This window comes from Bombina bombina, chromosome 4 (assembly GCF_027579735.1).
Source record: "Bombina bombina isolate aBomBom1 chromosome 4, aBomBom1.pri, whole genome shotgun sequence".
NCBI lineage: Eukaryota > Metazoa > Chordata > Amphibia > Anura > Bombinatoridae > Bombina > Bombina bombina.
In genome coordinates this window covers 559,286,133-559,310,028 of record NC_069502.1, presented here as the reverse complement: position 1 = coordinate 559,310,028, position 23,896 = coordinate 559,286,133, and the positions used below count along the sequence as shown (strand labels likewise).

At 41.4% G+C, this 23,896-nt stretch overlaps 1 protein-coding gene across 2 annotated transcripts in view; it reads right to left on the bottom strand.

Annotated features, from left to right (window-relative positions):
* ORC3 (origin recognition complex subunit 3) overlaps positions 1 to 23,896 on the bottom strand; it is a 194,925-nt gene that overhangs the window by 108,580 nt on the left and 62,449 nt on the right. For both annotated transcript variants that reach the window (XM_053710528.1, XM_053710529.1), the window contains exon 15: positions 22,598 to 22,731. In XM_053710528.1, coding sequence (XP_053566503.1) covers positions 22,598 to 22,731 — 134 coding nt within the window. The remainder of the gene's footprint in view (positions 1 to 22,597; positions 22,732 to 23,896) is intronic.

The window sequence follows — 23,896 nt, the reverse complement described above, 5'->3', positions numbered from 1 at the left end:
GCTCTCAGTTCCAGAATATTTATCGGTAGAAGAGATTCTTCCCGAGACCAAAGACCCTGAGCTTTCAGGATCCCCAGACCGCGCCCCAGCCCAACAGACTGGCGTCGGTCGTGACAATGACCCACTCTGGTCTGCGGATGTCATCCCTGTGACAGGTTGTCCAGGGACAGCCACCAACGGAGTGAGTCCTCTGGTCCTCTGATTTACCTTGTATCTTCGGAGACAAGTCTGTATAGTCCCCATTCCACTGACTGAGCATGCACAGTTGTAATGGTCTTAGATGAATGCGCGAAAAAGGAACTATGTCCATTGCCGCTAACCATCAACCCGATCACTTCCATGCACTGAGCTATGGAAGGAAGAGGAACGGAATGAAGTATCCGACAAGAGTCTAGAAGTTTTGTTTTTCTGGCCTCTGTCAGAAAAATCCTCATTTCTAAGGAGTCTATTATTGTTCCCAAGAAGGGAACCCTTGTTGACGGAGATAGAGAACTCTTTTCCACGTTCACTTTCCATCCGTGAGATCTGAGAAAGGCCAGGACAATGTCCGTGTGAGCCTTTGCTTGAGGAAGGGACGACGCTTGAATCAGAATGTCGTCCAAGTAAGGTACTACAGCAATGCCCCTTGGTCTTAGCACAGCTAGAAGGGACCCTAGTACCTTTGTGAAAATCCTTGGAGCAGTGGCCAATCCGAAAGGAAGCGCCACGAACTGGTAATGTTTGTCCAGGAATGCGAACCTCAGGAACCGATGATGTTCCTTGTGGATAGGAATATGTAGATACGCATCCTTTAAATCCACCGTGGTCATGAATTGACCTTCCTGGATGGAAGGAAGAATAGTCAGAATGGTTTCCATCTTGAACGATGGAACCTTGAGAAACTTGTTTAAGATCTTGAGATCTAAGATTGGTCCTGAACGTTCCTCTTTTTTGGGGAACTATACACAGATTGAGTAGAACCCCATCCCATTGTTCTCTTAATGGAACGGGATGAATCACTCCATTTTTAACAGGTCCTTCTACACAATGTAAGAATGCCTGTCTTTTTATGTGGTCCTGAAGACAACTGAGACCTGTGGAACCTCCCCCTTGGGGGAAGTCCCCTTGAATTCCAGAAGATAACCTTGGGAGACTATTTCTAGCGCCCAAGGATCCAGAACATCTCTTGCCCAAGCCTGAGCGAAGAGAGAGAGTTCTGCCCCCCACCAGATCCGGTCCCGGATCGGGGGGCCAACATTTCATCGCTGTCTTGGTAGCAGTGGCAGGTTTCCTTGGCCTGCCTTTTCCCTTGTTCCAGCCTTGCATTGGTCTCCAAGCTGGCTGGCTTGAGAAGTATTACCCTCCCTTGCTTAGAGGACGTAGCACCTTTGGGCTGGTCCGTTTTCTACGAAAGGGACCGAAAATTAGGTTTATTTTTGCCCTTGAAAGGCCGATCCTGAGGAAGGCGTGGCCCTTACCCCCAGTGATATCCGAGATAATCTCTTTCAAGTCAGGGCCAAACAGCGTTCTTCCCCTTGAAAGGAATGTTAAGTAGCTTGTTCTTGGAAGACCGCATCAGCCGACCAAGATTTCAACACCAAAGCGCTATGCGCGCCCACAATAGCAAACCCAGAATTCTTAGCCGCTAACCTAGCCAATTGCAAGTGGCGTCTAGGTTGAAAGAATTAGCCAATATGAGAGCATTGATTCTGTCCTTAATCTCCTCATAAGGAGGAGAATCACTGGTCGACCGCCTTTATCAGCTCATCGAACCAGAAACATGCGGCTGTAGCGACAGGGACAATGCCTGAAATTGGTTGTAGAAGGTAACCCTGCTGAACAAACATCTTTTTAAGCAAACCTTCTAATTTTTTATCCATAGGATCTTTGAAAGCACAACTATCCCTCTATGGGTATAGTGGTGCGTTTGTTTAAGTGGAAACCGCTCCCCTCGACCTTGGGGACTGTCTGCCATAAGTCCCTTTCTGGGGTCGACCATAGGAAACAATTTTTTAAATATGGGGGGAGGGACGAAAGAATACCGGCCTTTCCCATTCTTTATTTAACAATGTCCCGCCACCCGCTTGGGTATAGGAAAAGCTTCTGGGAGCCCCGGCACCTCTAGGAACTTGTCCATTTTACATAGTTTCTCTGGGATTACCAACTTGTCACAATCATCCAGAGTGGATAATACCTCCTTAAGCAGAATGCGGAGATGTTCCAACTTAAATTTAAATGCAATCACATCAGGTTCAGCTTGTTGAGAAATGTTCCCTGAATCAGTAATTTCTCCCTCAGACAAAACCCTCCCTGGCCCCATCAGACTGAGTTAGGGGCCCTTCAGAAATATTAATATCAGCGTCGTCATGCTCTTCAGTATCTAAAACAGAGCAGTCGCGCTTACGCTGATAAGTGTTCATTTGGCTAAAATGTTTTTGACAGAATTATCCATTACAGCCGTTAATGTTGCCTAGTAAGGAGTATTGGCGCGCTAGATGTACTAGGGGCCGCCTTGAGTGGGGCAAGACTGTGTAGACGAAGGAGGAATGATGCAGTACCATGCTTACTCCCCTCACTTGAGGAATCATCTTGGGCATCATTGTCATTGTCACATAAATCACATTTATTTAAATGAATAGGAATTCTGGCTTCCCCACATTCAGAACACAGTCTATCTGGTAGTTCAGACATGTTAAACAGGCATAAACTTGATAACAAGTACACAAAAAACGTTTTAAAATAAAACCGTTACTGTCACTTTAAATTTTAAACAGAACACACTTTTTTACTGCAAATGCGAAAAAAACATGAAGGAATTGTTCAAAAATTTACCAAATTTTCACCACAGTGTCTTAAAGCTTAAAAGTATTGCACACCAAATTTGAGAAGCTTTAAACCCTTAAAATAACGGAACCGGAGCCGTTTTGAACTTTAACCCCTTTACAGTCCCTGGTATCTGCTTTGCTCGAGACCCAACCAAGCCCCAAGGGGAATACGATACAAATGACGCCTTCAGAAAGTCTTTTCTAAAGTAACTAGAGCTCCTCTCACATCGACTGCATGCCATGCCTCTCAAAAACCAAGGTGCGCAACACCGGCGCGAAAATGAGGCTCTGCCTATGCTTTGGAAAGCCCCTAAAGAATAACGGTGTCTAAAACAGTGCCTGCCGATATTATTATATCAAAATACCCAGATAAAATGATTCCTCAAGGCTAAATATGTGTTAATAATCAATCGATTTAGCCCAAAAAAAGTCTACAGTCTTAATAAGCCCTTTTTGAAGCCCCTTATTTACAATCGTTAATAAACATGGCTTACCGGATCCCAGAGGGAAAATGACTGCTTCCAGCGATTACATCGTCTTGTTAGAATGTGTCATACCTCAAGCAGCAAGAGACTGCTCACTGTTCCCCCAACTGAAGTTAATTGCTCTCAACAGTCCTGTGTGGAACAGCCATGGATTTTAGTGACGGTTGCTAAAATCATTTTCCTCATACAAACAGAAATCTTCATCTCTTTTCTGTTTCTGAGTAAATAGTACATACCAGCACTATTTCAAAATAACAAACTCTTGATTGAATAATAAAAACTACAGTTAAACACTAAAAAACTCTAAGCCATCTCCGTGGAGATGTTGCCTGTACAACGGCAAAGAGAATGACTGGGGTAGGCGGAGCCTAGGAGGGATCATGTGACCAGCTTTGCTGGGCTCTTTGCCATTTCCTGTTGGGGAAGAGAATATCCCACAAGTAAGGATGACGCCGTGGACCGGACACACCTATGTTGGAGAAAAATCTCTTAGCAGGAGGCCTTAACTGAAGCCAATTCTGTACCTTTCTGAAACAATGTTCTGAAACCAGAAATTGAAAACGGAATTGATCCAAATTTCTTTGAAGAAAACGTAATCTGCCCCATACCAGTCACGCACCTTCATGGGTACTTAGGAGCTGGCTATAGGTTTTCTATAAGGCTTGGATATATTCCAAACTGGAAATAGTTTCCAAACTGATACCGCTCCTGAGGATGAAGGATCAGGGCTTTTGTTCCTTATTGTGAGGAAAGGAACGAAAATGACTTATTAGACCTAAATTTACCTTAGATTTTTTATCCTTTGGTAAAAAGTTCCCTTCCTTCCAGAAACAGTTGAGATAATAATTTATTACCCTGGAAGAAAGGGCAAAGCAAAGTTGACTTAGAAGACATATCAGCATTCCAAGTTTAATCCATAAAGCTTTTCTAGCTAAAATAGCTAGAGACATATTACCTGACATCAACTCTAACTGGATATCAAAAGATAGTAATCACCAATAAAATTATTAGCATGTTATAGAAAATAATAATGCTATAAAATTATGATCTGTTACTTGTTGCGCTAAAGCTTCTAACCAAAAAGTTGAAGCTGCAGCAACAACCGCTAAAATATAGCAGGTCTAAGAAGATTACCTGAACATAAGTAAGCTTTTCTTAGAAAGGATTCAATTTTCCTATCTAAAGGAGCCTTAAAGGAAGTACTATCTGCCGTAGGAATAGTAGCACATTTAGCAGAGTAGAGACAGCCCCATAACCTTAGGATTTTGAGCCCAAAAAACTCTAATCTGTCAGATGGCACAGGAGTATAATTGCTTAAACGTTTAGAAGGAGTAAAAGAAATTACCAAATTATTCCCATTCCCTGGAATTACTTCAGAAATAGCATCAGGGAGATTAAACACTTCTGGATAACTACAGGAGATTTAAAAACCTTATTTAAACGTTTAGATTTAGTATCAAAGAGGACCAGAACCTCTATATTTCTAAAGCAATTAATACTTCTTTAAATAAAGAACGAATAAATTCCATCTGAACAAATACAAAGATTTATCAGCATCAACCTCTGAGACAGAAACCTCTGAACCAGAATAACCATTATCAGTATCAGAATATGATGTTCATTTAAAAATTCATCTGAAAAGAGAGAAGTTTTTAAAAGACTTTATGTAAACTAGAAGGAGAAATAACAGACATAGCCTTCTTAATGGATTTAAAAAATAAAATCTCTTATGTTTATCAGGAACACTCTGAAAATTAGATGTTGACGGACAGCAACAGGTAATGTAACAGTTACTAAAGGAAATTTTATCTGCCATTAATAAGTTTGTCATGACATGCAATACAAACAACAGCTGGAGAAACAGATACCAAAAATTATAGCAGATACACTTAGCTTGGTAGCTCCAGCACTAGACCGCGATTTTCCTGTAGTATCTTCTGACTCAGATGCAACGTGAGACATCTTGCAATATGTAAGAGAAAAAACAACATATAAAGCAAAAATGATCAAATTCCTTAAATGACAGTTTCAGGAATGGGAAAAAAATGCCAAAGAACAAGCTTCTAGCAACCAGAAGCAATGAAAAAATAAGACTTAAATAATGTGGAGACAAAAGCGACGCCCTTATTTTTTAGCGCCAAATAAGACGCCCACATTATTTGGCGCCAAAAATGACGCCACATCCGGAACGCCGACATTTTTGGCACAAAATAACGTCAAAAAATGACGCAATTTCCGGCGACACGTATGACGCCGGAAACGGAAAAGAAGTTTTGCGCCAAAAAAGTCCGCGCCAAGAATGACGCAATAAAATGAAGCATTTTCAGCCCCCGCGAGCCTAACAGCCCACAGGGAAAAAAGAGTCAAATTTTTGAAGGTAAGAAAAAATGATTAATTCAAATGCATTATCCCAAATATGAAACTGACTGTCTGAAAAATAAGGAAAGTTGAACATTCTGAGTCAAGGCAAATAAATGTTTGAATACATATATTTAGAACTTTATAAACAAAGTGCCCAACCATAGCTTAGAGTGTCACAAAAAATAAGATTTACTTACCCCAGGACACTCATCTACATGTTTGTAGAAAGCCAAACCAGTACTGAAACGAGAATCAGCAGAGGTAATGGTATATATAAGAGTATATCGTCGATCTGAAAAGGGAGGTAAGAGATGAATCTCTACGACCGATAACAGAGAACCTATGAAATAGACCCCGTAGAAGGAGATCACTGCATTCAAATAGGCAATACTCTCCTCACATCCCTCTGACATTCACTGCACGCTGAGAGGAAAACCGGGCTCCAACTTGCTGCGGAGCGCATATCAACGTAGAATCTAGCACAAACTTACTTCACCACCTCCATCGGAGGCAAAGTTTGTAAAAACTGAATTGTGGGTGTGGTGAGGGGTGTATTTATAGGCATTTTAAGGTTTGGGAAACTTTGCCCCTCCTGGTAGGAATGTATATCCCATACATCACTAGCTCATGGACTCTTGCTAATTACATGAAAGAAATAAACTCTTGATTGAAGGTAAAAACTACACTAAGTCACCACATATCTCTTATACTTCCTATCTTGTCGAGAGTTGCAAGAGAATGACTGGGAGTGGCAGTTAGGGGAGGAGCTATATAGACAGCTCTGCTGTGGGTTTCCTCTTGCATCTTCCTGTTGGGAAGGAGAATATCCCACAAGTAATGGATGAACCCGTGGACTGGATGCACCTTACAAGAGAAAGACTCCTTTATAAAATCAATGACACACGCGCAATGCATCTAAACGTGTGTCTCATGTAATCTAGTCCCCTGGATAACATTGAGCTGTGACGTCACCCGCACTGCTAGGAGCGGTTACTACCAGACCCACAAGATAGAGGGAGGAGGAGTATGGCGGCCATATTATAACGGCCGAACAAAGAACGTTTCCCTACCATACATGATTAGCTTTGGCCCTGCATGATGTTGCACGGGGTGGGGGGGGGTGTACCTAGTACAGCAATTAATTAAGGTGCATGTGAGTGTCGTGTATACTGTCCCTTTAAATACTTTTATTTTTCTAAAGGGACCTTTTTGTCAAAATTTAAATGCATACAGATTAATTACATCTTTGAATGGAAACACATTTAATAGCTAGTAAAAATTATCACTGTTTTAGTGTTAGCATTTTTCTGTGCATGTGAAACACAGCTATATATTCACGGTGCACAAGCATTTTTAATATGCAGATGCTAAGAGCCTGTGGGGGCTTGTATCATGTCAGCAATTATGCAAATGAGTCCTTACCAAATGATAACTAGCACCTAAGGCTCCCTGAGCAAGTGCTGTGTTTAAAATGCAAGTCCACGTAGCATACTTAAGTACACTCTTGAAAAAGCTGTAAACTTATTATTACAAGCATTTTTGCTAATACATGTATATTGCAAAAATGCTTCTATTGAAAACTAAAATGCACTACATGCATTTTAGTTTTGGCTAGAATGTACATTTAAAGTTGTTTAAAATTATAATACTGTAGCATCTAAGGAATCAAATTAAAATTCCTAAGTGTGATAGAATTCTCTAAACAGAAATTATTTTGAGAGCATGGAAAACAATCTTCTAGTAAAAAAGCAGTTAGAAAGTTTAAAAAACCTAAACTTTCAGTGGACCAATTAATATATAAATGCCCTTATGAAGAAAAAAAAAAGAAATCTGTAGAACAGAGAAGCCCATAAAGAGTTTGGTATTCACATTATTTACTAAAAACATCCCAAAACCTGTCAAGACAGATATGTGTTGGGGGGGGGGGGGGCTTCCATTAAATTGTAAATCATAGATGTAGACATCTTTTAAATCTACAATGACCATAATGTGACCTTCCCCCAAGCCAAAACTGACTCAACTTTGAAATGATGAAATTTCACTCACATGACACACGTCTTCCTTCTTTGAACAGAGGTTGGAAAATGAATCCAAGACTTAAAGGACCAGTCAACACTGTAGATTTGCATAATCAACAAATGCAAGATAATAAGACAATGCAATAGAACTTAGTCTGAACTTCAAATGAGTAGTAGATTTTTTTTCTGACAATTTTAAAAGTTATGTCTATTTCCACTCCCCCTGTACCATGTGACAGCTATCAGCCAATCACAAATGCATACACGTACCATGTGACAGCAATCAGCCATTCACAAATGCATACACACTTATTCTTGCACATGCTCAATAGGAGCTGGTGACTCAAAAAGTTTAAATATAAAAAGACTGTGCTCATTTAGTTAATGGAAGTAAATTAGAAAGTTGTTTAAAATTGCATGCTCTATCTGAATAATGAAAGTTTAATTTTGATTGAGTGTCCCTTTAAAGTGATTGTAAAGTTTAATGAATTAAAGCCCAGTATCTAAAAATAATCTTTAAAACATGGCACTTTAATTCATTAAACTTTAAACTTCTTTTTTAAAATATTTACCATTTTGTTGCAGTAAACATACCACCGTTCTTCCGCCCACATCTCCATCTGTATTTAGCATATGGACGACGAATTTGACTACCTCCAATCGTTGTGTGCCCCACGAGCGGGATGCCAAAGGGGGCACGCAACAGTTGGAGGAAGCCGGATTCGTCATTGATCTGCTTCATACAGAAGGAGATACGGGCTGAGGAATGGCGGTATGTTTACCATAACGAAATGGTAAATATTTTTAAAAAGAAGTGTCTTTGTAAAGTTAAATGAATTAAAGTGCCCATATTTTTAAGATTATTTTTAGATTTTGGGCTTTAATTAAACTTTGCAATCACTTTAAGGATAACTTTAAACTAACAATATTACTCTCTTTCCATGAAATCAGAGATGTGATCTAAAATAAATCTTAAAAAAAAAATTAAAAAATACGTCTATCCAGTACCTGTGGGGTACAATGATGTTTGCACAGAATTCTATTAACGTTGAAAGTCATATTGCAAGAAATAAAGAGACCAGGAGGAACGATTTTGATCAAAAAATGACTTACGAACGTCCTTGCTTAAGAGACATGTATTTACCTGTATTGGAGGATTTACATGCATCTACATACTTCCCTGGAAAGGAAAAAGCCATCTTGAGAAAGGTCAAACAAATATACTTTAAAGTGATGGTAAACTCTCCCCTTTTTAAATCAGATCTGGAATGTAAGCGCTATTTTAGATGGAGTTTTAGTCATCATGTGCAATGAAGATGCGCTATAACAGTTTTTAATATAGATATGAAATTCAAATACCCCACGTTACACCACCCACTTCAAAAGTCAATTTTTCTGTCAGCTAAATGATTGAATTACTCTCCAATCAATGCTCTAGCTACAACAAAAGTGCCATATGGGGAGAGCGCTGATTGGACAACAATTCAATCTGTTAGCTCACAGAAAATTTTACTTTTGAAGTGGGCGGAGGAGCATGCAGTATTTGAATTTCATATCTATATTAAAAAGCATGTTATACTGCATCTTCATTACAGCTAATGAATTAAACTTCATCTAAAATAGTGCTTACATTCCAGATCTGATTTTAAAAAGGGGAGAGTTTACCATCACTTTAAAACGTTTTTAAGAAAATAGCTGGATAGCATCTTATCTCATAAATGATAACACAGATGTGTAGATATTACATACTTGCCCAGCCTTTTACAGTAAATCTTTTAAGACCATCTTTTATAACAGTATAGCACATACCAGCAATCAGGCACTACAAGCATAAATCTGCAATTAGCATTACATTTTCAAAGATTGCAACATCAAGAGCAGTCCTGGGCTAAACTTCTTGAAAACTCTGTTAAGTCTGTTTACCTGGACTGCTTTTATGTGGCCAGTCAAAGGCCTGATGCAACGGAGCATGTGCACTGAAAATGAAGAGAAACGCCTTTAAAACACAAACTCTAAATGAGTGTCTAAGGCAGAAATGGAAGCCACATATACTTAAAGGGACACTAAACCAAAAATATTTATTTTATCATTTAGGTAGATAATACAATTTTAAACAACATTCCAATTTACTTCTGTTATCAAATGTGCTTCATTCCTTAAATATCCTTTGCTGAAGAAATAGCAATGCACAGGGGTGAGCCAATCACACAAGGCATCTATGTTCAGCCACCAATCAGCAGCTACTTAGCCTATCTAGATATGCTTTTCATCAAAGGATATCAAGAGAATGAAGCAAAATAGATAATAGAAGTAAATTAGAAAGTTGTTTAAAATTGGATGATCTTTCTAAATCATGGAAGAAAAAATGTGGGTTCCATGTCCCTTTAATATAAAACTATAGCATACTTAGGGGATGCTAAGAGACATAGTACTCAAACAGTTAACTTAGGCAGACGCCTCTGTAGGGTAAATACAACAGAAGATTCAAGGTGTAAAGTTAAATCCAAACAAAAACAAAATTGATACAGAATAGATGCTAACCATAACTTAAATCCCCCTTGGCCTCTACCAAACAAACAGAGGAAAACCACCAGTAACATTTTTTAAAGGGACATAATACTCATGCTAAATCACTTGAAACTCATGCAGTATAACTGTAAAAAGCTGACAGGATATCACCTGAGCATCTCTATGTAAAAAGGGAAGTTATTTTACCTTACAATTTCCTCAGCTCACCAGAGTAAGTCCTGTGTAAAAAGTTATACTTCAGCTGCATGTAAAAAAAAATAAAAAATGAAGAAATGAATTACAGCCAATCAGCATCAACAATGTTGAGGTCATTAACTGTTTTACTGTGATCTCATGAGATTTCACTCAACTCTTATGAGATTTCATAGTAAACTTCCTTAAACTGAATAGGGAAATATATAAAATGCATGAGGCTCACTCCCTTGCCGGTCCCGGGACAGGCATATTGATTTGCTGCTCAAAGTCCTTTACAATGGGGTGTGAGTAGGTAGGACATCTTAACTTTTAACTTGCCCCACCAATATAGCAGGTACACCAGAAGCCCTGGTAAAGAGAGGGGGACATTTCTCAAATCAAAAGAGCTGCTTGTGGAGCCAGTTAGGCATGCAGAAGTGAAAAGATGGCAGAATTATGCTAAGGGGTGTAGAGAAAGCTGCAGATGAAACTAAAATGACAAACAAAATGCACAAAGACAAAATGTGCATCACAAGGTAGCTGCAATCTCTAGCCTCCTTTAAGACTGTTTACAGTATAACTAAACTAATATTACAAAATACGGAAGTGCACAAAATATCAATGTTACAAATCTGAAATAAATATGCAAGTGTTGTACAACAAATACGTTAGAGCAGGGACAGGGAAAAATAAACTGCAGAAACCCAGCAACCACACTGATACAAAAGTTACCCTTAGAGAAAGGTTATGGAAACAAAAACAAACATGTAGCCATATATAACTCCATACAGTAAGCCTACAAACATCTAGCCATGTATAACCCCATAAAGTAAGCCTACAAACATCTAGCCATATATAACCCCATAAAGTAAGCCTACAAACATCTAGCCATATATAACCCCATACAGTAAGTCTACAAACATCTAGCCATATATAACCCCATACAGTAAGTCTACAAACATCTAGCCATATATAACCCTGTACAGTAAGCCTACAAACATCTAGCCATGTATAACCCCATACAGTAAGCCTACAAACATCTAGCAATGTATAACCCCATAAAGTAAGCCTACAAACATCTAGCCATATATAACCCCATACAGTAAGTCTACAAACATCTAGCCATATATAACCCTGTACAGTAAGCCTACAAACATCTAGCCATATATAACCCCATACAGTAAGTCTACAAACATCTAGCCATATATAACCCCATACAGTAAGCCTACAAAAATCTAGCCGTATATAACTCCATACAGTAAGCCTACAAACATCTAGCCATATATAACCCTGTACAGTAAGCCTACAAACATGTAGCCATATATATAACCCCATACAGTAAGCCTACAAACATCTAGCCATATATAACCCTGTACAGTAAGCCTACAAACATGTAGCCATATATATAACCCCATACAGTAAGTCTACAAACATCTACCCATATATAACCCCATAAAGTAAGTCTACAAACATGTAGCCATATATATAACCCCATACAGTAAGCCTACAAACATCTAGCCATATATAACCCTGTACAGTAAGCCTACAAACATGTAGCCATATATATAACCCCATACAGTAAGCCTACAAACATCTAGCCATATATAACCCCATACAGTAAGCCTACAAACATCTAGCCATATATAACCCCGTACAGTAAGCCTACAAACATCTAGCTGTATATAACCCCGTACGGTAAGCTTACAAACATCTAGCCATATTTAACCCCATAATGTAAGCCTACAAACATATAGCCATATAACCCCAAACAGTAAGCCTACAAACATAACGGCACAAATAACCTAAATCCTAATGTGTTTACTGGAACAAGACTGGACTATCAGTATGAGTGCAGTTACAGTAGCAATCAGCAAATAATCCAGTATGATCACACTGAACCAGCGAAAAAATACCCCGATAATTAGCCTCAGTCCATAAGTATCCTTGCAAGCTCTCAAGTGTAGGGAAAGGCAGCATAGTAGCATCAAAGTGAAATAGTCCCCAACAGTGATCTGGAGTGGTTATAAATGCCCTAAATACTCTAAATGTCTGAAGAAGATTGTCTACCCAGACTTAACTAACGCTAGCAGAAAAAAAAAAAACTTCAAACTTTATACAGACTACTCTAAAATATAGCTCTACAAAAATGTGAGAGAAAATTATTTTTTATTATAAGTCTCTAGTATCTTAACCTTTTACATGCAATAAAATGTAGCATCTAAAGTGATGGTAAATCCAAGCGTATAACAAAATGCTAGGATTTACCATCACTAAAATTAATAGTTTTAGTAAAAAAAAAAACCACTGTTAAACTCACCCTATATGTGCTGCAAGTATATTGCTAACTCAGCTGCCCACGGCACAGCGCTCTTCTTCAATGAGGTGACGTTTCCACCGCTAGCACAGCTATTGGTTTAGAGGTGAAAACGTCACCTCATTGAAGAAGAAGTTATGACCGGAACTAATGTTTATTTTTAGTGATGGTAAATCCTAGCGTTTTTTTTATACACTTGGATTTACCATCACTTTAAGCCTAGGTATTCACATTCTAGATTACAAGCTGAGCACAGAAATATTTGTGCTATTGTTAACATTGCTTGCGCACAATCAATACAGCCTCTATTATGTGCTCATTTCACAAGTCCAAGGTTATATTTTTATCCCTGGAGCAATAGTATAGCGCACACCAACATCTGTATGTCAGATAGTGAAAGTGCGCTAAAGCCCTCACATAGACTTCTATGGGTGTGTGCGGTAAAATTCATGTCAGTTATCGCTCGAGTGTCCCTAGCAGCCAGTAAGCAACAGTCCCGGACACAGCAGTAAAAAATCATGCACTTCCTGTTTCATTTTAAATTTAATTTAAACAACTTTTTTTTTTTTTTAAAATAGTTTTTATTGAGGTAAATCACAAGGCATACAGCTTATGCATCATAACAAAGTAAATAACAATATATCACAGTACATAAACTACATAACATGGGGCGTATTACCGCCTCAATTGGTACACGTACCTCGTTTTTACAGAGGCCGTCAGTTAGGATCTTACTAGACAATGTGGAGCTTAGTGGCTCTTTTTAGTGAATATACAACTGGGACGGCTTTTGGGTTAGCATATAGGATTGTTAGGACTATGTGATAGGGGAATATTGCAGGCGCAGCTGGGATGAGCATGTATGGGGGTTTAGTTTATTGCACCACGCATCTTGTGGGGGTCAAGGGAGGCCATAGTAACACCGTCGCCAGCTCCCTTGGGTGTCCCGTATCCGGTCTCCTCGTATAGCAGGATGTGGGGGAATGGTTGTAAAGGTATGGTGGCAGTGTCAAATGTCAGGTAGTCTAGTTGCGTACATTATGGGACATAAGAGTGTCCCATGGTTCCCAGATAAGGCAGAAATCAGTCAGTGTTTTGCGTTCTCCATATACATAATTTTCCATACTTCTGATGTAATTCATACAGTCTACTACTCCCTGCCATCTGGGGGGCTGGCTTTTCTTCCAATTTCTGGCTACAAGTAGTTTGGTGGAGATGAGGATGTATATTAGTAGGTTTCGTTTAGCTCTAGGGAGCAGGTCCACTCCCAAATGTAGTATCGCCAAGGCCGGGCTGACTGTTTCCACCAGCTCAAGGTCCTTACATAGGGCTTCCACCCTTTTCCAGAGACCTGACAGTTTTGGGCATGACCACCAAATATGTGTCGGGGAGCCCCTCTCTCCACACTCTCGCCAGCAGATGGGGGAGTGATCAGGGTAGAGCTTCTGCAGTTTAGTAGGTACTAAATGCCATCTTGTAAGTAGCTTAAAATAAAGCTCATATAGGGTGACACAATGGGTGGCCTTTTTGGTGATACTAATTGCTTCCTCCCAAGCCTCTAGTGGGCAGTTGAGTTGTAGGTCTTTCTCCCAGGCCTCCATGTGGATAGTTTTGGAGGGGACAGGGTCTCCCAGTAGGCACTGGTAGTGTACCGAGAGAGGCTTGTGGAGTTGAAGGTTAGCCTTCCAGCGTAATTCCCATAGGGTAGGGTCTCTCAGCGCATCTTCTAAAAAGCCCCAAGAACGCATTAACGCTCGAAGGCGAAGAAGTGTAAAATGGAGCCTCGGGGTTACAGAGGGTAGAGCCAACATGGCCGTATGGGTTTTCAACTTCTTATTATCATAGAAGTCTGCTAGAGAGTTCACTTCCGTGGTAGACCAGGAGTTGACAGGAATATCAGGCAAACCCATAAGGAGGCCTCTGATAGAATGTGTGGGTGAGGGGTGTGGGGCTATGAGTCTGTTATGTCTCAATTTCAGCCAGGTCTCCTGGCACTCCTTAACTATGTTATTAGGGATGCAAATTTTTGTCCGCCAATGTGGAGGGAACCACAGAAGGTCCTCCAGTTCCATCAGTCCCGGCAGGGATGCCCGTTCTAGCTCCTTCCATCTGGTCTCTGGAAGGTCGTTACCCCACGCTGAAGCATGGGTGACCATTGCTGCCTCATGGTATTTCCTCACGTTAGGAAGGCCCGCACCTCCTCTCTCTATGGGAGCTTGCAGTATGTGGGCTGCGACTCGTGGTCTCTTGTTATGCCAAGTGTAGGCATTAAAGAGAGTCTGGAACTTCCGGATCAAAGATACTGGAATTGGGATAGGAATACATCGGAACGCGTATGTGAGTCTAGGCAGGACCATCATTTTGAGAGCCGCTATTCTGCCAAACCATGAGATCTCGCCATACCTATTGGTATTCAATTCGAGTGTGATCTCCTTTAGTAATTTCTCATAGTTTTCTCATATAATGATCCGTTTGGAATGAGATAGAAATATGCCTAGATGTTTAATGCCCGTTCTGGACCAATTGAAAGGATAAAGGAGCCGAATGTTGCGTTCCTCTTCCAAAGGGAGATTGAGGGAATATACCTCAGTTTTACTAACATTTATTTTGTAATATGAGAGTTCGCCAAATTTCTGCAGTAGGTGGAACAATGAAGGGAGAGAATCTAGGGGCTCCGTGAGGAAGACCGTAAGGTCGTCTGCGAATAGAGCTAGTTTCTGAATGGTGTCATGGAGCTGGAGTCCCTGTATTTCAGGGCACTTCCTAATGGCTGCGCCTAGCGGTTCGATTGCCAGTACGAACAGGAGGGGGGACAGGGGACACCCCTGTCTTGTCCCGTTCGTGATCCGTATCGTGGGGGAGCAGAAACCCAAGCCTCTCACCACGGCTGTGGGGGATGAGTAAAGCGCCATGGTAGCTTTGATATAAGCATCAGGGATCCCAAATGCCATCAGGGTCTGAGTCAGATAGTCCCATCTCACTCTGTCAAACGCTTTTTCAGCGTCGAGTGACAGAGTGAGCATGGGTAGGCCTAGGTCCGCTACCTCTGAATATATGTTCAGGAGACGGCGCGTATTATCGGAGCCTTGTCTATTGAGGACAAAACCTACTTGATCTAAATGTATTAGTGTCTGTAGGTGTGTGTTTAGTCTGTTGGCAAGGATCTTGGCGTAGATCTTGGCGTCAACATTTATGAGGGAGATGGGCCTATAGCTAGAGCATAGCGATGGGTCCTTGCCATCTTTGTGGATCGTAGTGATGTTAGCCTCCAAGAATTCTGGGAGGAATTCACCGCGTTGGGCCACTCTATTGAAGAGACGAAGCAGAAATGGAGAGAGTGAGGAGCTAAGGGCTTGATAGAAGGCGACAGTGAAGCCATCTGGTCCCGGGGCTTTGTGGGGTGCCAGATCAGCTATGGCCATGCTGACCTCCCTTAATGTAAACTGCTTTGCTAGTGCGGCCTTGGCATCAGCTGTCAGTATAGGTAGGTCTAGTCCCTCCAGGAACTGACGGATGTCATCTGGAGTGGCTTTAGTCGTCAGCTCAGCTGACGCGATGTTATAGAGGGAGGAGTAATATTCTGCGAAGGCTACTCCTATTGCTTTGGGGGAGTGGACCGGTCCCTTCTGAGTTGTGATAGAGGCTATCCTGCTCTGCTGTGTGCGCTTTCTGAGTTTATTGGCTAACAGCCTGTCTGCCCTATTGCCTTTGTAATAATATAGCTGCTTAAGTCTATGTAAACTGTCCTGCACTCGCAAGGTTTCTCTTCTGGCAATTTCATCTCTAATGCGGCCTATCTGTTGGGCTAATAGGGATTCGGGGCATGATATGTTAGTAGCCTCTAAAGAATAAAGCTCTCCATAGAGCTTGGCTAAGGGCTGGTATCCTGTCTTACGACGGTGAGCTAACGTCTTGATGAAATATCCTCTTAAGAATGCCTTAAGGGCTGCCCAGACCATGTCTAGGGTAGTGGAGCCTGTGTCATTGTGTGTCAGGAAGTCAGTTAATTCCCTGAGAAGTGAGGGTAGCTCTCTCTCAGTCAATAGTTGGTCAGGGAGTTTCCAAGGGGGTCTACTAGTCAAGGTCTGTAATTCAGAGAAGTCTAAATAGACCATATCATGGTCTGACCATGTGCATGGTTGGATAGTCGGATTTGTCATCTTATCAAGGGACCAGGAGTCACATATAACAAAGTCGATCCTCGAAGAGGAATTGTGTGCTTTGGAATAGTGTGTGAAATCTATAACAGTAGGGGCTAGGCACCTCCATGCATCGTATAGACAATGTTGGAACATGAGTTTTCTGAAGGCATTGGAGGTTGACGAGGTATTTCTATCTGAGTGAGTGATGAGGGGGGATCTCTTATCTCTATGTGGGTCCCACACCATGTTGAGGTCTCCCCCAATGATTAGGTGGCCTCTCTTTAGTTGGTCTATCCTGGCTAGGACCTGCCTTACAAAGGGGATCTGCTTTGTATTTGGTGCGTATACTGAGGCTAGGGTGTATTGGACGCCATTAAGTTTACAGATTAGTATGAGGAATCTACCTTCTGAATCTTTCTCAATGTGCTCTAATGTGTAGGTTAGATCTCTACTGAGTAGAATTGCCACTCCTCGTGTCTTCCCTGTGTTATTAGAAGCGATTTCACAGATAGGGTAATGTCGCGTGCCCTTAATGGTATTAGTTTCTCCTGACCAATGTGTCTCCTGGAGGAACAGAATGTGGATCTTGTGTGTACGGATATAATTTTGCAAGAGTTTCCTCTTCGTAGGGGAATTGAGTCCCTGCGCATTGAGAGTAGCTATTCTGATCGGTGCCATTGCTAGGTCAGTTTAGGGATAGAGGAAGGGGTACAACCTGAGTGGAAGGGAATGTGGGGGCTGCTATCGAGGAGGCCGGAACGGTAGTCTGTCAAGCTGTGGTGCCTGCTATAGTCTAGAAATCGGGTGTCCTAAATATTATTCTTATGAAAGAGTAATGAAAGGTTGAGGGAAAAAAAAGTGTCAAGAATCACTTTCGCAATGAGTGTCTCTCCTGATGTCTATCAGGGGGGCACAACTATTTTTGTGGGGCGGAGAGGTGCAGAGGTCAGCCGTTACCTCCGCCAAACCCAATAACAATACTGCGTTTAGAATACAACATAAATATAACGTAACATACTTAAATAGATATACAACATGTTAAACAGTATTAGACAAGAACATATAATAAAACTATCAAACCAGAGGGGGAATGTGCTCTGTCATCTGGCCAAGTGACACCTTAATAAAAGGTAGTAGATATCTGTCAATTAGGGCTGTAGAAGTACCTGGCTTATCGTGTAGGACCTAATCAAGGAGGGGACATGATTTTCTGGTTGGGTGAACGGCCTTACAGAGATGGAAAAGTGATAGGTAGCTAAGTCTGTGTTAGTGAGCTGCTTCTGTATAAGGTCGGGGGTTGTGGTTCTAGTTAACTTATATATATACTCTGGTCTTACTTCCTCTAGTAGCCATATTGTAACTTGTGTCACCTATAATCGGGTGTAAGTATATTGTCATTTAGGGGTAAGTCGAGTGTAGGCTAGCAGGGTGTAAGGGTCAGGAGGAAAGCCAGAAGATGTAGTGCGGAGTCAGCTGGTCAGATCTCTGTCAGCGTATCCTGTTGTTAAGTAGACAGAGCAAACATTTCAAAGCAATATGAGGAACATACTTAGGGAAATAACATAACTAGGGTGAGACATTACAGTTTATCCTTCATTCAATCAACAATAAACATAGGGGTAATCATGTCTGATTATATTGGGCACTATCAATGTATATATTGTGTATATTGAATGTTCTATGGTTAGATCGTTAACAGGGAGAGCAAGTACAACTTGTATTTAAACCATAGTACCCAGTGAGGTTATCAGTTCAACTACAAAACTATGGAAATGTGAAAGTACATAGTTTAAGTTAGCATGAAATCTGGATGTCTCACCCATCTTCATCTGTGGCTTTAGGTTCCTTTTAGAAAGCGTGCGTGGGAGAAGCCCACAATAGTCTCTGGATCGATGCAAAACTGTATTAATAAAGCTGTAAACGGATTCCCTATGTATCTTCAGCTAAGGATAAGTCCCTTGAGTCTAGGGGTCTTTTGGAAGTGGGTGTCGGCCGTTGTGGCAGCGGTCTCCAGGTTGGTGCAGAGGCCCTAAGTCCGCTGTTCTCAGCAGGGCCAGGATCACGGTCTCCTACGTCTCGTGGGAGCAATTCCCATTTCAGTAAAAGTTCTCTGGCCTGTTGTGGCGTCGTTGCGAGGTATTGTTGGCTGTCTTTGGTGATGAACAGTCGAACTGGGTAGCCCCATCTATATTTAAGGCCCTTATCTCTGAGAATCTTGGTATACGGATGGTAGTGTCTACGAATTTGGAGTGTGTGCGGGGAGAGGTCAGGGTAAATCTGTAGATCAGCATACTTTTCTGGTAATGACTTTTCTCTTGCAAGAACTCGGATGATCTTTTCTCGGAATGTGTAATAGTGAAGCTTGGCTATTACATCACGGGGCTTCCCCTCATCTGCAGATCTGGGTCTGACCGCTCTATGTGCTCTGTCAATTAGGGTTTCATTGCCCAGGTCAGCGCCCAGTGTTGCTTTGAACAGGTCTTGCAGGTAAGCATCTAGATCCTGTGGTTGGACAGTCTCTGGGATACCTTTAATTCGAATGTTATTGCGGCGTGACCTGTCTTCCAGGTCCGCTAGCTTTAATTCTAGGTCTGTTATTTGACCAGCCAAGCATTGGGAGTAACTCAGAAGATTGGTATGATCCACTGCAAGGTCTTCCTGCCTGCGCTCCAGCGCATCTGTTCGCTCTCCAATGCTGCCTATATCCTTTTTAAGGTCAGCATGGGATTTGTCGAATTTTCTTGACAGGGAATCATGGTGACTTGCTAGTAGTGTTGTGATAGAGTCCATCAGATTGTTAGGGGCACCTTCTATGGATGGTAATCTAGAAACTCTTTTTGTTAAGGTTTTGCCAGGTTGGGTGTCTGACAGGCTCCCAGTATCAGAACCATCATCCTCGGATCGTGCATGAGTCATTCTGGTCGGGTGCTGGAAATGGTCAACGACCGTTCTTTTAGGGGTGGCGTGTGGTTTTTGCTTTCTTTTATGGAGTTGAGACATTATAGGCCTGGGCTCTTAAGTGTGGCCTTAAGCTGTTTCGTTGCTGTGTGGCTGCTTTAGCGGGAATCCGTTTACTTCTAGTATGTTGGTTAGGTGATCATGGGTTGGCGGGGTCGTGGGCTGTTGCTAAGGGACTTACATGTTAATGTGTCTTAGAGCCTCTTAGTAAAAAGGAGTATGCTGCAAGTGGACAGCAGGGTCTCAGTTGTTATGGTAACATGGGATGATCTGCAGCCTTGCTTCGAAGTGTCTAATCTCTCTCCCAGGGAGTTGCCCCTGCAGGGCGATGTGGGTCAGGGTATTTGGGTTATGACCCGCAGGCAAGAGGGCCGGCAGGAAAGGGGGGAGAGAGATCAAAATCCCAAGCGCACAACAGTATCAGCGGACCTCCAGCAGGGGAAAAGGAGAGCGGGTATGACCCGTGGGTATGTGAGCCAACAGGAGAGGGAGAAGAGAGTCTTGTTATCTGATAGTAGATATTATTATATCATTAACTGTAGTAAATAACACGGGGAATATGATCCACTATTGCCTTTATTAATATACTATTTGGACTTCAGCAATTATGATGAGGTATCCCTTTAAATATGAGCTTGATTGTAGATCCTCACTTGCACAGTTTATTTCTGTAGCTTTTTTTTTTTTTTTTTTTGGTGCAATCCTGATAACATGGAATACTGCAGTTCAAATGCAAAAGACAGTCTTTTTTGTTTTGTATAAATCAATTGTGATGTTAGATATCACTAAAAGGAGGGTATGTGTATGTTCTTGTCAGTATATTTCACAATCATCTATTGCTGTTTTAGAATCCCACATGGGGCAGATAAGCTTTGCAGCAGCCGCCTCCTCAATCTGCCTGTACTTTCTTCTCCTCAATTTATAGGAAAACTGATGAAATTATATCCTGTCAGTATCACTTAAGCACAGTCTCTAGCAATAATTGGTAAAGTGTGAAAGCCTTAAGTTGCTGTGTTATAATATGAAGCTCAAGCCACTCTTATGTATTCTGGTGGTAGTAAGAGAAATAGCTGTCCCTGTTAGCCACTTGCAGGCCTCAAAGTCTGATGAGGGAGCGCAATAAGCTTAGTACTGGGATTATTAATATTGCCAATGTACAGTGGTTATATAAAGGTCTTACCCACCATGTAGTTCTGAGGATCAGTAGTTATTGATATTCCTGGGCCAGCGCCGGTTAAATACTTTTCGGTTTTTCTCCCTGAGGTGTGGAGAAATGGCGGATGTTCGCGCCAGGATTGAAATGGCGCACCTGTGGGCTAACGGGCCTTACTTGCGGTTGTATCGTGTCACCACCGATCGCCGAGCTCAGCCAGAATCTCCGGTCAATGGTCAGCACTGAGGATTGTGGGTTGATCCGGTAAGTCGTGGTCAGGGATGTAGGTGATCGCCGAAATATTCGGCAACTGAAGTACCTCTAGCTTCTGGTGGTCACGATGCTGGTTGTAGATAGATGGTGTCCTAGCACTCCGGAGCGGAGCCCCGACCCTCCGGAGTGAGGTTGAGCCACAAAACTAGTCCTCAGTGGTGTGAAGAGCTCACTTAGATTAGCTGCTCCGGATAGCAAAATGAAATGCGCAACACGCCAGCTCCGCTCACTAGTCAGATAAAGTTGCACGAAATCCTCAGTTAGATCTCTCTGATGTCCCAGACTGTCTTAGGAGCAGGAAATCTACTATTTATCTTGTAGATATGGGTTTTTAGCTTTGATTTTAGGTAGTTTTAGGCAAAAAAGAGAGGAGCTCTCAGGTAACACGTCCTCTCACTCTGGCAGTCAACTCCGCCCCCCCCAATTTAAACAACTTTTACTAACCCTTTGCATGAAAAACAAACATTTTTAACACATTTAACTGCTGCTCTTTCATATACATGACAGTAGCATTTTGAGTTACATGTCCTTTAAAGTTTCCCTAGCTTTAACATTCTGTTCTCCTTAGGTCTGCTTTGCTGAGGACAGTTATGAGCTGATAAAGTATTGGTCTAGCAGGGTTTAATGTTCCTGATGATATGCTGTATGTTGTCAGACTCCGATACCTACTACCCAGTGACTGCATGAATTAGTCCAAACCCTCATATACACCTCCCCCTAATTGGAGACTGCAAATGAGTTAAGATACATTCACCTCAAGGCCTTTCAAGGGTGTATCATTAAAGTTCTCTGTAACACTAAACCACTGCAATTTTTGCTAACTACATAACCCTTTTAAAATAAAAACATTGTTTGATGCAGATGTCTTGTAATGTAGTGTTTAACTGCACATATTTACTATGCCAATATATATATATATATATATATATATATATATATAAACACTTTAATGTCCCTTTTGTGTTTGAGAGCTAAAGATGTCACTGTAATATTGCAGATGTATCAGTAACTGTCCTAAAGCCACCTCTTCATACACACAACACACTTGTAATCTAGTGCTTTACAGGTTGCGCTTTTCACAATTGTATCCAAAGGATGAAAATCTACTCCCTCGAATATATATGTGGGAATCAGAATTTATAAAGGATAAAAACAAGTACTGTGAATACACTTATAGATCAAGCTGTTGGAGTAATTCTACTAAACATCAGTTTTACAGTAAGATCAGGGAGTGATTAGGATATATTACTTATTTTCCAGATGGCTAAAAGCAAAAGGTGCACACTAATGTATACAAGTGGGTGGATACACATCAAAGCCCCACCAGTTACCATGGGTTTTTATTCATTTGCTGCCAGCAGAGTGGGCTGTTTACTAGACGTTTACCTTCAAGACTCTGGAAAAGAACCAGGAACTCCTCCAGCTTTTCTAATGCATTGCCAAGCTGTTTTCCAGAATACGGCTTTAAAACTTCCACACATTTCTGAAGTGTTGCCATAAGTTCATCTTTTGCCAACATCCTAAAAAAATGAAATGCAAATTATATTAAAATCAGCCATCTACTATAAAATCATTTCACAACTCGACTGCAGCAGAAGAGGGAATCTGCTAATAAACAGATTCACATTAACATTCCAACCCATTTAAACCAATGAATGGCTATAAATGTTGTATCACTGGTAGATTCAGATATCTAATAAGGATTTGTTGTTAAACCGCTATTCAGACTGTGTCTCATTTCAGGATCATCTTTCTCAAATAGGTTTGTGGGTAAGCGATATTAAAGGGACATGAAACCCAAAATGTTTCTTTCATGATTTAGGTAGAACATACAGGCCTAGATTTGGAGTTCGGCGGTAAAAGGGCTGCTAACGCTCCGCGGGCTTTTTTCTGGCCGCACCATAAATTTAACTCTGGTATCGAGAGTTTAATCAAATGCTGCGTTAGGCTCCAAAAAAGGAGCGTAGAGCATTTTTACCGCAAATGCAACTCTCGATACCAGAGTTGCTTACGGACGCGGCCGGCCTCAAAAACGTGCTCGTGCACGATTCTCCCATAGGAAACAATGGGGCTGTTTGAGCTGAAAAAAAACCTAACACCTGCAAAAAAGCAGCGTTCAGCTCCTAACGCAGCCCCATTGTTTCCTATGGGGAAACACTTCCTACGTCTGCACCTAACACCCTAACATGTACCCCGAGTCTAAACACCCCTAGCCTTACACTTATTAACCCCTTATCTGCCGCCCCCGCTATCGCTGACCCCTGCATATTTTTTTAAACCCCTAATCTGCCACTCCGTAAACCGCCGCAACCTACGTTATCCCTATGTACCCCTAATCTGCTGCCCTAACATCGCCGACCCCTATATTATATTTATTAACCCCTAATCTGCCCCCCTCAACGTCGCCGACACCTGCCTACACTTATTAACCCCTAATCTGCCGAGCGGACCTGAGCGCTACTATAATAAAGTTATTAACCCCTAATCCGCCTCACTAACCCTATCATAAATAGTATTAACCCCTAATCTGCCCTCCCTAACATCGCCGACACCTAACTTCAATTATTAACCCCTAATCTGCCGACCGGAGCTCACCGCTATTCTAATAAATGTATTAACCCCTAAAGCTAAGTCTAACCCTAACACTAACACCCCCCTAAGTTAAATATAATTTTTATCTAACGA